The 15,033-nt window shown below is 61.4% G+C and overlaps 1 protein-coding gene across 1 annotated transcript in view; it reads left to right on the top strand.

The window, feature by feature from the left end:
- Positions 1 to 13,938, top strand: part of GRM4 (glutamate metabotropic receptor 4) — an 89,770-nt gene extending 75,832 nt beyond the window's left edge. Inside the window, exons 8-10 of the mRNA XM_047795381.1 lie at positions 1,159 to 2,094; positions 7,670 to 7,916; positions 13,050 to 13,938. Coding sequence (XP_047651337.1) covers positions 1,159 to 2,094; positions 7,670 to 7,916; positions 13,050 to 13,099 — 1,233 coding nt within the window. The 3' untranslated portion in view covers positions 13,100 to 13,938. The remainder of the gene's footprint in view (positions 1 to 1,158; positions 2,095 to 7,669; positions 7,917 to 13,049) is intronic.
- The last annotated feature ends 1,095 nt before the right edge of the window (positions 13,939 to 15,033 follow it).

The following is a 15,033-nucleotide window of genomic DNA, read 5'->3' as shown; positions in this document are numbered from 1 at the left end:
CTGACCCCACCCCTTGGCCCTGAGCCAACTGCTTGTCCGTCTGCCCAGGACCTAGCACCCAGCACACAGCCTGCCAGGCCTGCTGCTCCCCACGCACCTCATGACTGAGAACAGATGCTTGAATGTGGCTCCCAAGCACCCCCAGGCCCCCCTCTGCCAGGGCTCTTTCTCACACCCCAGAACTTTGACACACTCAGTAGGGCGTGCCGGCTTCGGCGTGTGCCTTTGCTCTCAGTGATGTTGTCTTTAGAGACATGTAACTACGACTGGCGCTCACTGAGAGCGAGATGCAAGGAAACGCAGACCCGGGCACAGGCACGCATTGAGCGTCTCTGACCGAGCCTTCGTTCATTGCCCTTTGCTGAAGCCAACTCTGCCGCTGGGGAGGCCCTGTGGGCTGAGCTGTAGGGCACACAGGTCACCTGTGGGGTCTTGCTGAAGACTGATTCAGGAGTTCCTGTGGTGGCTCAGCAGGTTAAGAGCCCGACTAGTATCCATGAGGATGAGGGTTTGATTCCCGGCCTCCCTCAGTGGGTTAAGGATGCAGTGTTGCCATGAGCTGTGGTGTAGGTCACAGATGAGGCTCGGATCTGGCATTGCTGTGGCTGTGCTGTAGGCCGGCAGCTTCAGTTCTGATATGACCCCTAGCCTGGGAACCTCCACCTGCTGCAGGTGTGGCCCTAAAAAGAAAAACAAACGAACAAACACACAAATAAGAAAACTGAGATTTCTGAGTCAGTGGGTCTGGTGGGGTCAGAAATTTACATCCCAGCAAGCTCCTGTGCTGCTGCTGGTCTGGGGACCACTTTGAGTAGCGAGGGCTCACGGGACTGGGAGTCTGGACTGCTGGGTTCTGTCTGCTCTGCCATAGGACTCTGTTATTACTGCTGGTCTCTGGGCTCAGTTTCTCTGTGCGACCCTTGGGAGTTTTGATTTGAGCAGGATTTCCCATAGGTCAGCTGGGTCTGAGTCATGCCGGGAGCTTATTTGAATGCAGCTGTTATTCAGCTGCTCCTGTGTGGGGGGAAACCCTTGTAGCCGGGCTTGAGCTGGCTAACCGGGTGACTCCGAAGTAGGGTCCAGAGTGCCGGCCGGTGGGGTGGTCCAGGGCATGGGCTCCACGTCCTGAGCCCCTCCTCCCGGTGCTGTTGCTGCCAGGTGGAACGGATGCACTGGCCGGGAAGTGTGCAGCAGCTGCCCCGCTCCATCTGCAGCTTGCCCTGCCAGCCGGGCGAGCGGAAGAAGACGGTGAAGGGCATGCCATGCTGCTGGCACTGTGAGCCCTGCACGGGCTACCAGTACCAGGTGGACCGCTACACCTGCAAGACCTGCCCCTATGACATGCGGCCCACAGAGAACCGCACGGGCTGCCGGCCCATCCCCATCATCAAGCTGGAGTGGAACTCGCCCTGGGCCGTACTGCCCCTCTTCCTGGCTGTGGTGGGCATCGCCGCCACACTCTTCGTGGTGGTCACCTTCGTGCGCTATAACGACACGCCCATTGTCAAGGCCTCGGGCCGCGAGCTGAGCTACGTGCTGCTGGCGGGCATCTTCCTGTGCTATGCCACCACCTTCCTCATGATCGCCGAGCCCGACCTGGGCACCTGCTCACTGCGCCGGATCTTCCTGGGCCTCGGCATGAGCATCAGCTACGCGGCGCTGCTCACCAAGACCAACCGCATCTACCGCATCTTCGAGCAGGGCAAGCGGTCGGTCAGCGCTCCGCGCTTCATCAGCCCCGCCTCGCAACTGGCCATCACCTTCAGCCTCATCTCGCTGCAGCTGCTGGGCATCTGCGTGTGGTTTGTGGTGGACCCCTCCCACTCGGTGGTGGACTTCCAGGACCAGCGGACGCTCGACCCCCGCTTCGCCAGGGGCGTGCTCAAGTGCGACATCTCAGACCTGTCGCTCATCTGCCTGCTGGGCTACAGCATGCTGCTCATGGTCACGTGCACCGTGTATGCCATCAAGACGCGCGGCGTGCCCGAGACCTTCAACGAGGCCAAGCCCATCGGCTTCACCATGTACACCACCTGCATTGTCTGGCTCGCCTTCATCCCCATCTTCTTTGGCACCTCGCAGTCAGCCGACAAGGTGAGTGCGGGGCAGCTTCCTGGGCGGGTCCCAAGTGCCTTTTCTGTCTCAGTGTTTCCTCCAGTTCAGGGTCTCCCTCCTGTCTCTCCTCCCGCCTCCCCTCCCTTCCCTCTGCTTCAGCTCCCTCCACCCTCTCCCCTTCCCCCTTCTCCTCCCTCTCCCTGCCTCCCACCCCCACCTCTCTGTCTTTTTCTCCTTCCCTCTCCTTCCCGCATCCTCTCTGCTCTCATCACCCTGGGATGCTGCCCCTTCATCCTTCGCTCTTTCCTAGACTCTCCTTTACCTCCCCGCACTCAGCCTATCTTCCTTCTTCCTCTGCCCTCACAGGACCTCCCGTGGGTCCCCAGGGTGGGTGATGTATGGGGCACTCGTGCTCTCTTCCGCCCACGCCCCCCCAAGGCCAGGAGCGGGGCCTGGCAGTGTCAGCTGCGGGCCTCCCTGGGGGCCGCCTCTGCCGCCCAGTCAGCCTCCTCTTGGCCTGGCTGCAGCGGGGGGACCTCCTCCAAGGAGATCTGCTGCCGCCACAGCCCCAGCGCTGCCTGGAGTTCTGAAGGGTTCTGTCTTGAAGGGTTGAGCGTCCCTGAACTCCGAGGCCAGAGGTTGGGAGAGTCAGGGGACCTGTCTAACTGTGGAGCCCTGGGCAAGCCAGCCGCCTCACGCCTCAGTTTCTCCATCTGTAGGTTGGGGCCGTGACCCTCCACCTGCAGAGTACTTACAAGTGTAACAACCACACAACACGAGGGGTGCAGGAGCAGTTTCCACATCCTAAGAGGCAGGGGCAGAGGAGTCCGGGGGTGGGGAGTGGGAACGAGGGAGGAGACAGAGGCTGAGGGAAGGGTGTTGGCCTTTACTGGGGGAGAGGGGCCCCGCTGTGGGGTCCTGAGCAGGGCAGTGCCTTGTGACTAGGTTTCAAGGCTCCCTCTGGCTGCTGGGTGGAGCCCCGAGGAGAGGGGGATCCCGGCCATGCCTGGGGGTGGGGCTGGCTGGCTTTCTGATGATGAGTGTGCGTGGGATGAGGATGCAGAGGAGAGTCGAGGGGGACGAGGAGGACCCCGCTGCTGGTGTGAGTGATGGGAAGGAAGGAGCCTCTGCACCAGAGGGGCCTTGGGGACGGAGGTCAGGAAGGTCCCTGGACCTGCTGAATTTGCGGTGCCCGTGAGGCGTCCAAGTGCAGATATAGATGATACAGGTCTGGGGTTCAGGGGTGTGGCCCGGGCTGGAGACATAAGTGGGGGAGTCTCCCTCCTGGGATGGCATGCACAGTGTGCCTGGGCGTGCGCTCCTAGGACACGGGGCCTCGTGGAGGCTGTAGTCAAGGCCACCATGGATAAGTGCTGGTCCTGTGCCAGGCACTTTACCTGGTGGTCAGCAGGCACCAGAGTGGCGAGCTAGGGTAGATACACCATCCCTGTTACAGATGAGGCCGTGGAAGCAGAGAGGTGATGTGGCCTGTCTAGGGTCACACAGCCAGTAGGAGGCATTGCTGGACTTGACCCTACTCCGTCTAACTCAGGACCCCCTGCAGCTCCACGGCACCCTCCCCCCCACCCCTGTCCTGGGGCTTCCTTGGTGGGTGCGCAGCTCTTCTCCAGTAGCTCCTCAGGACAAGGAGAGAGCCCCGTGGCCTGTCTTCCAGTGGTGTCCCCGTGAGCAGGGCTTCTGAGAAGCAGACTGCAGGGCTGGCAGTGAGTGCCCTGAGGTCTGAGACCAGGCCTGGCCCCAGCCACCCTGCATACCTGAGCCGGTGCCCACCCCCACCAGGCCCGCAGGAGGCCCTCCCCGCTGAGGGCAAGTGCAAGCAGAGCGCCCAGGAGTCCTGTGGAGCCAGCAGGGGAGGCCACCTGCACCCCAGGAAGCTGGCAGCTTGAGAACTTACCCTCAACAATCCCAGGAGGGCCTTCCCTTGGCTCAGGGAGCAAAGACACAGGGCCAGGGCCAAGAGTGTGGGCTCATGATGCCCTGGCAGGCAGCCAGCACAGGTCTCCCTGGAGGGTCCCTGTCCTCCCACCAGGTCTAGCACCCTCCCCATCTTTCCCGTCCACCTCACCTCCTCTAATTTGTCCCTTTTTAAGAGGCTTCCCTCAGTACTGATGTGAAAAGGAGCCTCTGAGATGATCTCCTCTGAGACTCAGAGAGGGACAGGGACTTGCCTGGGGTCACACACCTGGCCAGCCCACACCTGTGTGCCACCCTTGATGGCACTGACACGGGACACATGCTCATCTGTGAGGTCCCTCTGGTTCAGACCCTGGGCTCTTAGAGGCTCAGCAGCCCCAGGGATGAATCTCAGCTGTCACGTCCCAGCTATAAAGCGCCCCAAAGAAAGCCGCAAGTGCGTGAGTTCAGGTGTATGTGCAGATGTGCAGGAATCCACCTGTGTATATGCACATGTGTGTATCTGGTAACACAAAAGGCTGTGTGTGAGCTCCGATGTACCTGAGTCAGGTAGGAGCATGTGGCTGTGAGTTCAGGTGTGTTTCTGAACACGTTGCATACAGTGCGTGTTTGCAGGCTGGCGTGCGTGCCCAGGGCTGTGGGCACTTGCAGGTGCTCAGCTGTGCCTGTCCCGTGAGCCCGTTGGAGTCGCTCTGATGAGCAGGTGCCAGATCCCCCGCCTTAACCCGGATTTGGAGGGCTCATCACCGCAGCCGCCTGGCCTTACCCTGTGCTGACTCCACCCGTCTCAGCCAGGCTGTGGGGATGTGGCCTCAGAGGCCAGCCAGATTGTGGGGAAGTTCACTGGTCTGGTGTGTACAGATTCTGAGGCTCTCTCCCTGCCAGGGTCGGCCTGGGCACGAGCACAAAGCAGGCAGAACTCCTCAGGGACCCCCCTCCCAGGACAAGCCTCCAAACAGGAAATTCGTCATCCACCTCCACGGCCATCCTTTCTGTGCCCTTTGCCCCCTCCCAAGGTGACCTCTGTCACCCCCCCATCAAACCCAGTTCTGACGGCCTCCCTCACTCTGGGCAGCAGTGACTGGTGAGGCTAAGGCAGGATTTCTCAGAGGGGACGTCGTGTGGCTCGGGCCTGTCCGAGGAGGGGAGCAGGAGTGGGGCAGTTCAGGACCTCCAGGCTGCGGGATGGGTGGAATGGAGAGGTGGTGAGATCACTTCCCGAAAGCCGCCTCTCAAGCCGCCTGCATTGGAGACCTGCATCAGAGCCTGGGCCCCAGCCCTGCAGGCTAGAGATTTGAGAGGACCATTGCTTCCCTGATGGGGTTGACACGCTACCATCTCCTGGTGACAGCATGCACCTTCACCTCGGGGGCTCCAGACCACGCTGGAGCTAGTGGTGGGTGGGCACTCCAGGCCCTGGGGCAAGGAACAGCCTGGGGGTGTGCAGCCCCACTTCTGAGCACAGGGCCAGCCCCCCAACCCCAGCCCGAGGCTGGCCAGGGTGCATGCTCAGGGGGAAGGGCCCCAGCAGATGGGGACAGCTTTATTCAAGGTTCATCTCTTTCAGCCTTCCTTGCATTTTGTGTGCAGAAAGTCTCCGAGGCTGAAATGCAGATTAGAACAGAACACTGAGGCCAGTACTCAGGGCTGGCTCAGTAGTTTTCAGAGACTGCAGCAAAATGAAAATGAAGGCCCCTCGTTTGAAAATTATTCAGGATTCAAGATGGCAATGGTGGGGCGTTAAACTGAGTGTCCACGGAGAGAGCTGTGCCCTAGTTAGAGGAGGGGCCCAGCAGCCCTCTGAGGGTCTGGGCAGAGTGGAATCTGGAACCCAGCCCCCTGACCCCGCACGGGGCTGTCTCTGCCGGGAGAGGGGCCTCTACCCCTGATCCTCCGCCTCCATACTGGTCTCCTCCATACCCCCTCCATCAGCAGGGGGCCCTAAGATGGGTGTCTCTCCTGGATATAACCCTTGTCCCCAAGAGCCCCCAGCATGAAAGCAGAGACACCTCCTGCCCTCAGGGAGCCCCAGTCTGATGAGGGAGACACTGGGCCCAGGGAGCCTTCAGCTGACAGTGAAGACCCCAACAAGCCCAACTTGTTTAGCCTAGAGCACCACTATTTTCTCCAAGGGTCTGCTGTGACACCCTGGTGCCCGACCTCCACCCCTTCCTTCCTGGCCCCGTGTGCCACCTCCACGGGTGGGAGAGGTGGCAGCACCTTCCGTCTGACTTGTCGTGACCTTTCCCGGCCCGCATGGGGGGAGGCAGTGCTGCGCTCGGGGCTGAGTGCGAGCGAGTGTGAGGACCGGATGACTGTGTCCAGAGGGGGTGCTCACCAGGGAACAGGCTCTCATCTCTCCAGGCCTGTGACATTTCCTGAAACAGCCTCCCCGCCCCCAGCCCTGCCCCCGCCCCCATGCACAAGGTTGGCCTCTGGTTTGGGTGAGGCCGGTGCTGTCTTTCTACAGCACTGATGACAGGGGCCGAGCCTTCCCCAGCGTCACATGCCCCTGGCTTGGGGACTCTAGAACTTCTCCAGCCCCTCTCCCCCAGGTAGGGGGCTGGGACTAGGCCTGCAGATCCAGGTCATGAGGGATTTGGGGGGCGGGCAGGGATGGAAGGAGACCACCAGAGGAGGCCAGGGCCCCTGTGACCTCGAGAAGCCAGTCCAGACCCAGGTTGCCCACTGCTGGGCTGGGTGCAAGGAATGAGGTTGTGTCATGGGGGACTGGTGAGAGCTGGGGTTCAGGGAGAGCTTCCTGGAGGTGGTGGTCCATCAGGAGGCCCCTGGGAACAGCGGCTCTGGAGGCAGAGCATCTCCTGCCTTCCCTGTGCCCAGACCTGGGGGCCACAGCCTGGGCGTCCCTGGCCCAGCCCTGGTTGAGGGGGTCAGGGGCCGGGAAGGGAGGAGGCGAGGAGGGGAGGGGGTGGTGGAAACTGTAGGCCTTGCCTGGAAAGCCCCACTATTGAAGAATGGATTATCCGACACCCAGATTAATGGACTTTCATTTTGCCAAACATCTGTCACTGTTAGTGCTGGTGAGTGAGCATGAAACGAGCTTTGACTGGGCTGCCATCACTGGATCATGATGACGCTGTGGCTCCTGTGCCAACAGCCTGCTCCACACAGGGTGGCCTGTGGGGGGGATCACTGGGGGGGGCTGTCGAGGGGCCATGCCAGGGCCACTGGGAGTTACTACAAGACAGGGACAGATGCTCCTGTCACCCCCAGCCCTGTGCAGAGGCTGCTTCCAAGGAGGCTCAACTGTCCCCCAAGGGCCTCTCCTCTGGGGCATCCACCAGGTGGCACAGAACAGTGCTGAGCACCTGTGGGCCCTGACCACGTGTCACTTGTTATTGGACATGCTTGTAGCGCTTAAGTCATTTCAAACTCACAGCCGCCCTGGGAGCTGAGTACTGTAATTCTTAAGCCCAAATTCTACCTGAGGAAACTGAGGCACAAGGATGTGACTTGTCCAGGATCACACAGCGACTGGTGGGGCTAGGCCACCCAGGGATTCTGGTCTAAAGCCCCAGCTCGCAGCCACAAAGCCAGCGGGATGCGGGGCAGGAGTCCTGGGTCTGTCTGGGAGCTGGGCTTCAGGCAGGGCCCCCCACCCCACGCCGCGAGGCCGGGCGGAGCCTGCCCTGACACCGCCCCCGGCCCGCCCCCCCAGCTGTACATCCAGACCACGACGCTGACGGTCTCCGTGAGTCTGAGCGCCTCGGTGTCCCTGGGGATGCTCTACATGCCCAAGGTCTACGTCATCCTCTTCCACCCGGAGCAGAACGTGCCCAAGCGCAAGCGCAGCCTCAAAGCTGTCGTCACCGCCGCCACCATGTCCAACAAGTTCACGCAGAAGGGCAGCTTCCGGCCCAACGGCGAGGCCAAGTCCGAGCTCTGCGAGAACCTGGAAGCCCCAGGTGAGCGCCTGGCCCCGCCCCCCCGCGCCTGCCCAGGCCCCGCCCGCTCCTGGAGAGGCCGACCTCGGCCCGGTCCTCTGGGGGCTCTGGGAGAGCCCTGAGGCTGCAGTGAGTGGCCGCCCTCCCTTCCGCGGAGCCTTGAGGCTTTAGGTTCCCCCTCTGTCCGCCCCAGCCTGGTAGCGAGGACCCTGAGGGTCCTGCCCCCCAACACTCCCCCACTGCCCTAGCCTCATTTCCCCCAGAATCTCAGGAGGCCCCAGGGAGCCTGGTTCAGGCAAGGTGATGGGGGACCCTGGGATTTCTCTTCCCTGGCTTCCTCCTCTGGGCCTGGGCCCTTTTGGTCCCCTGGGGAAGGGCTTGTCTGGGGGCCCCTGCTCTCTGGCCCTTTGTAACCAGGGGCAGTGGCCCTGGTGCCAGAGCAATTGAAACCCCTCAGCTTGGCTTATGACTGGCCACCCCCTGGCAGGGCCCTGAGTGAGTGTGGAGGTGGAGAGGGGCCTCTGGAGCCCCTGGTACTTTGCAAGGGGGGGTGTTGGGGTGGAGGAAGCGGGGCCTCGCTTTGCACCTGAGTGGCAGACCCAAGTCCAGCCTGGGCAGGACAGGCCCCTCAGAGGTTAAGGGCCGTGTACAGGAGGGAGGAGGGCCACCATCATTGCCAACCTCCTGTCCCTCCCCCAACCTCCTGCCCCAGAAGCCGACCCTGGGTGTGAGGAGAAGGGACAGAGAGGACAGGGGCAGAGCATGTGGGGACAGGGGAAGCCTCGGGGTCCAGTAACAGTGCTGACCCTTTCTTGAACCCTGCTGTGGGCCACACCTGCCAAGGACCAGTTTCCATCTTCACAGCAACCCTGAAAGGCAGTTATTTTTAATCATTTGCAGGAGACAGATAAGGAAAGGGAGGCTCAGAAAGAGAGGGGCTCACCCAGGCCACACGGCAGCCCACGACCTGACTGCTGCCCGAGGCCTCTGGCCTGTTGGGGGTGGGGTTGCTTCCGGTTGCTCCCGAGCGGACAGGACTGAGGTGCCACTCGGTGACCCCCACCCCACTGCAGACCTTGGCTCCCTCCCTGGACACCCTGTTGGTGCCTGATGCTTTAAATGGCAGCTCCCCTGCCTCCCCACTCTCTGAGAGTCTCGGGGGGACTTCTGTGGGTGGGGGAGGAAGATGCAAAAGCCCCCTCCCCCAGGAGCATCCCAAATCCCCTGGCACCTGGGGTAGCCCTCCGCCTCCTCCCTCTGGTACTGGCGGAAAGGCCAGAAGTGGATGTGGTTGGTGGCACAGGAGGGACATAGAGAAGAGTCCCTTTGTCACCCACAGAGAGATCAGGAGACAGGGGACTCCTTTCTCAGGGGCTTTTGTGGCAGCAGGTCTCACAGACTCCCACCCTGGAGCTCTGGGGGAGGGAGGTCTGTTCTCAGCATCACTCCCGCGTGTAGAAAGAACATCATGTTCCTTCCCATGTCCAGACAGAATTGTTCCAGGGTCCCCAGCCAAGGCCCAGAGAGGGCGAGTGACTCTCCGGAGGTCACACTGCAAGGTGGTGACTGGCTGGCCCCACCCCGTGTCTTTCCCTGGACGCTGACTTCATGTGGCCTCCCCGTTGCTGTGCGTCCTGCTCCCTGTGCTGGGCACTGTGCCTGGCTTCTGCATGCCCCTCCTTTGATGGACACCCCTGACGACTCCCTGCTGGCCACACCCTCCACCTAGTGACCCTCCGCTTCCCTCATTCCGCTCCTCCTTCCAGAGCACAGCCCACCTGGGGCTCCCTTCAGATGCCACGTGGCCCTCTGCTTCGAGGTGGGAGGGGAGTGTCCTTGCAGGCCTCCCCACCCCTGTCCTTCCTTGGCCACCCTGGTGTGCAAAAACCCTAAATGCTGCCCCCAACCAGGCTGTTCTGCCCTGAGCAGGGACCCTTCGCTGCTCCCCGCCCCCTACTCCCAACTTCGTTTTCCTCCTTTCCTCCGAGACTCAGCCTTGCTGGGTCCTCTCCCTCAAGGCCCCACTGCTGGTGCCAAGCTCTGCTCTAGGGCCCGTGACACTCGGTGGGCACCAGAGCTCTGGAGACCCCACGTGTCCAATAGGACTTGGCGCCCTGACCCCACAGAGTGGCACTCATAGTGCTGTGACAAGCCAGAGGGGACCATGGGGGTGGGGCCATCACCGAGAGCCCCAGTGGCACCTCGGGGACACTGTTGCTTTGGCCTCTGCTCAGGCTGGTCACCTGAGGACAGGGGACATTACCCAGCCGGGCCTGACAAGGAGGGTGTGGTGAGGGGCGACCCCGTGCTCCCAGCCCCACTTCCCGCAGGGTTGAGAGCTGCCCCTCCCTGCGCCTGGGCGCTAAGGACCAGAGGCCAGAGCCCCTCGGCCCCACTGTGACAAGAGCTCGTGACAATAGGGGCTGTGGAGGTGCCAGGCAGGAGCCGGTGATTAATTCTGGGAACAGCCAGATCGAGGGGGTGTGAGCCAGAAGAGGGGGGAGGTGTCACTCCCAGAGAGCAGGGACATTTTTCACTCTGTCACTGGCAGGCCACGTATCTTTAAACAAACAACAGAATAAATAATTCAGGGCCTGATCGCAGGCAGATTAGGCGCCAAAACACCGGCGGACAAATGGGGGCTGACAGCTCGTGCCTGTGCTGCCCAGCTAATTGTTATCTGAGGCGGCGGGCACTAAAGCCACCAACCAGAGCCATGCCGCACTCCTGATCCCACCCCTCAGTCTTCCCCACCCCACACACGAGGATGCCCTGGAGAGCCGCTGTCCCCTCCTGCCTGTCGCCCAGCATCTTACAGGGTTTAGAGGAGTGCTCTCCACCCCACAGCTGAGAGCAGCCACGGGTTTATTATCGTCCCATTTTACAGATGACGGAGTTGAGGCTCCGAGAGGTTCAGTGTGTGAGAAAGGTCACATGACAGGTGCGGAGATCCGCTACCCTCGTGAGGGCCGGATTGGACCTCCAGTGTCCTGATTCTCGGCCAGATCCTTGCAGTTAGCTTCTGGGGCCCCGGGCAGAATTCACTGCTTCCATTTTTCAGATGGTCAGACCGAGGCTCCATTGAAGGAGTCTGGGGCCCTGGCTTAGAGCTGAGGGCTGAATGTGCTCCCAGGCTCTGAAACCCACGGCTGGCATTTTCTCGAGGAGGCAGCCATGGCCTTGGAGGGAGACTAGGGCCCAGCTGCCCCTGTTCCCATCCCCCACCCACTCTGGGTGCCCCGCAGCCACCCTGCACTGATTCACAGGCCAGCTGCTGGCTCTTATTCTGATGGTGGGGGAGAGGGTGGAGCGGAGAGGTGGGGGTGGCGGGGAGGGGCTGCCCGAGGTCACAGAGGGAGGCCCCCCAGGCCATCTTCGCCTCCCCCCAGCCTTTCAGCACCTCTGAGTCAGGGTCCCAGCCCCCGGCTCAGCCCCTTCCCCATGTGTGCCCAGCCCAGGCCCCTCCTGGGGTTCCCCCCACCCTGTGGGCACCATTTCCTTCCAGCAGCACCTGTCCAGGTGCACCTATAATTCGCAGTTTCCCTGCCACCGTCCAGCCCAGTGACTGCACCTGCCACTGGCCTATTTCTGCCAACAGCTGTTTCAGCTCACCAACAGCACCAGGCCACCTCCTCCACTCTCAGCCCGGGTCCTCTGCCCCCTGGTGCTGCCGTGTCCCCTCTGCTCACCCCACATCCTGACAGCCTTGCTTCCTCCTCACTAGAGGGACCCCCGAGAGGGGGACGCAGCAGTCCTGCCTGTCAACGTGGGCTTCCGGTTATACACGGTGACAGAGGCCCCAAGACAGCGGCTCAGATCAGTAGACATTTGTTTCTGCTGTCGCAGTGCATGGTGGGTGGACAGGAGCCGGGACTGAGTCCTTCTGCTTTGTTGTTCCCTCAGCTCCCAGAGGGCTGTCCTCGTCCTCATGGCTGAGGCTATGACCTCAGTGTCTGTTCTGCCCACAGACGGGAGAAGAGGACATGCAGGAAAACGATCTATTTCAGTCAAATGACATTGGAAACTCCACACAGCCCTTGACACATGTCATCGGCAGGAATGTGGTCATGTGGAGCCATGCCAGGCTGCAGGGGGTCAGGGGAATGTCCTTAGCTTGGCAGTGAAAAGGGGGAGAGGGGGCCAAGGGGGCCAGCCTGCTCCCTGGTGTCCTCTCCTCCTGCCGGGCACCCCTGACTGCGCATGGCAGGTGCCCCTTGTCCTGAGCTGCCGGGATCCTTACAGCGTCCGGCACTTTTATGACAACAGGCACCAGGATTGTCCCCCACTTCATCTCCTCTCTCGGCACCAGCCCCTCCCCTGGTGGCAGTTCTGCCCTGGGTTACTGTCATGCCCCATCCCCAGGCTACCGAGGGAGCCCCTGAGCCTCTGAGCCCCTGGAGGACAGGACAGGACTGGCTGGGCTCCTGACCCCTCTCCCTCTGTTCCTTTGTCTCCACCTGGGGGCCGTGCTTCTCTGGCCTCCTCACCATGCCGCTCTGCGGGGCGCAGTGCCCAGGAGGGCAGTCATCGTGTCACCTGCCTGTGGGTGGGAGAGGGGAGACACCCAGACAAGTGCCCCCAGCTGCAGTGGTGGGTGCATGTAAGGGGGGCTCCCGGCTGAGGTGACATGGGATGCCAGGAAAGGGAAGGGTGGGGGCACAAGAAGGCCCAGGGACCTGGGGGCCTGGGGAGGGGCATTGTCTGGCTCCAAGACCCCCCCTCTGGTGTCATCCTTTACCTCCCTTGTCTGCATTCCCCACTTGCTTCCCCTCGGCTGCGGGTCCACAGATATTCTTCACATGTTCTCTTCCAGAACTTCTGAAAAATGTCCTTTTGATGATACTTTATAACAAAGTGGCTGGTCAGGAGGCAGCAGGAACTCTGAGGGAAAGCGACACCCTGGCAGCGGGGTGGTGCCAGGATGGGTCTGTGAGCAGAGTGAGGAGGGAGGCAGCCAGGTCAGGGCGGGATGCGTCTGGGGGAAGCAGAGCGCTGGGCCGGGTGGGCTGGGAGGGGCTGGCGGGGCAGGGTCTGAGGAGGCTCAGATCAGGATCCTGATGAGGCGGGGGTGGGGGGGGGTGGGGGGGGGCACCTGTGCGGAAGGGGCGTGGGGCCAAGCCAGCCTCTGACTCCTCGGTACCTCTCTCCCTGCAGCGCTGGCCACCAAGCAGACCTATGTCACCTACACCAACCATGCGATCTAGCCAGGCCACGGAGCCACGCGGGAGAGCCGAGGCCCCGTGGATGGTGCGATGGGCCAGGGCCTCACCCTGGGGCCCAGCTGACGTCCTGCCTGCCCGTGGGCGCCCGCGGACGTGGCTTGGTGCTGAGGACAGCAGAGCCCCGGCGGTCCCTGCTGGGCAGCCTGGGCAAGCCGTTGGTGACAGAAGAAGGATGAGGGGCCGGGTCAGCTTCAGGCCACCCCCAGAGCCTGCCTCTTGGACCAAGGCCCCTCCCGGCCCCAAAGCCCAGGGGCTGAGGTTGCAAGGGCCCCAGCCCTGGTTTTCTCTCCCTCGTTTCTGTCTTGTCTTCATCCCTGTCTTTATTTTTTCATCTCTCTCTGTCCTGTCTTTGTGCTCTGTCTCCGTCTGCTTTCTTGTATCTTCTCCTTTCTTTCTGCCTCTGCCTTTTCTCCTCTCCAGGCTCTCCACCGGGCTCTCTCCTCTCCTGCATTTTTGCTTCCTGTCCTCAGCATTTCCGTCCTGCCTCTGTTCCTCTCCATGTCATCTTTTCCCAAGTCACCAAAATCAACATGTCGCAAAAGAGAAAAAAGGAAAAAAAAAATCAAAACACAAAAAAGCCAAAACAAAAACAAATCTTGAGTGTGTTGCCAAGTGCGGCGTCCTCCTGGTGGCCTCTGTGTGTGTCCCCGTGGCCACAGCCCACCTGCCCGCCCCTGCCCGTCTGCCGTGTGTCCCGCCCGCCTGCCCGCCTGCCCCTCCTGCCAATGACACGGAGTTCAGTGCCTGGGTGTTTGGTGATGGTTCTTGATGACAATGTGTAGCGCATGATTGTTTTTATACTGAGAACATTTCTAATAAAAATAAACACATGGTTTTGCACGCTGGCTCCACATCCGCTGAGGGTCCTGCAGAGGGACCCCAGACTTGGCCCACAGCTGGAGGACCTGGAGTTAGAGGGAGGAGCTGGGTGGTGGGGACATAGGGATTGGGGGCAGAGGAGGCTCCTCCCTGGGTTGGTAACGGGTGGGGTCCTGAAGGATCCAGGACATTGTGGGAGAGTCCAGAAATCAGCCCCTGTTGGTCCCCTAAGTAAGAGGGAGGTTCTGTCCCCATCCTCTGTCCTGCAGGCCCTAAGGGAGGTACCATTTCTGCCTTGCCTGGCCTCTGCTCACAGCCCTCACACCTGGGACCCCTCCATCCTGTAACCTGGACCTCCTCTCCCTCCGCCAAGAAACCCTTGAGAAATTGAGAAATTGGGAGTTCCAGTCCTGGCTCAGTGGTTAACGAACCCAACTAGGATCCATGAGGATGCAGGTTCAATCCCTGGCCTTGCTCAGTGGGTTGGGGATCTGGCATTGCGGTGAGCTGGGGTGTAGGTCTCAGAAGCGGCTCAGATCTCACGTTGCTGTGGCTGCGGTGTAGGCCAGCAGCTATAGCTCCGATTCAACCCCTAGCCTGGGAACCTCCATATGCCCTGGGTGCGGCCCTAAAAAGACAAAAGACCGAAAAAAAAAAGAAAGAAAGAAATTGGGAAATTGGCTTCCGGGGCTCTCAGCACCTGCAGCCGTCCCCTCCCACCTGTCCTGTCTCCAGGTCACAGGGCCTGAGATGATGCGCCATTGTCCTGGAGATCAGTGTGTGGCATGTGCGTACGTGCGCCTGTGCGTGCTCTTACACCTGTGCATGCTGGTTTGTCTTGTCTGTCTGTCCGTTTAGGCCCGGGTGGGTCTGAGTCCATGTTGCCCCTGAGCGGTGAGGATGCCAGGGCTGGTGGCGAGTGTGAGTGTGTTCACGGTCACTGGCTTCTGTGCAGGTTGGGTGGTAGGAGTGTGAACAGTTTCGGAGCTGGGCCCTGCCAGTGGTAAACTGCCGAGCCAGCGACACAGCGAGGTCACTGAGGCAGCTGGAGGCCAGGCTGCCTGCCCCCCTCCCCTTGGCTACCTGACAGGGGTGTG

This window comes from Phacochoerus africanus, chromosome 9 (genome assembly GCF_016906955.1).
Source record: "Phacochoerus africanus isolate WHEZ1 chromosome 9, ROS_Pafr_v1, whole genome shotgun sequence".
NCBI lineage: Eukaryota > Metazoa > Chordata > Mammalia > Artiodactyla > Suidae > Phacochoerus > Phacochoerus africanus.
Note: the sequence above shows the minus strand (reverse complement) of the source record. Positions and strands in the feature narration are given on the sequence as shown.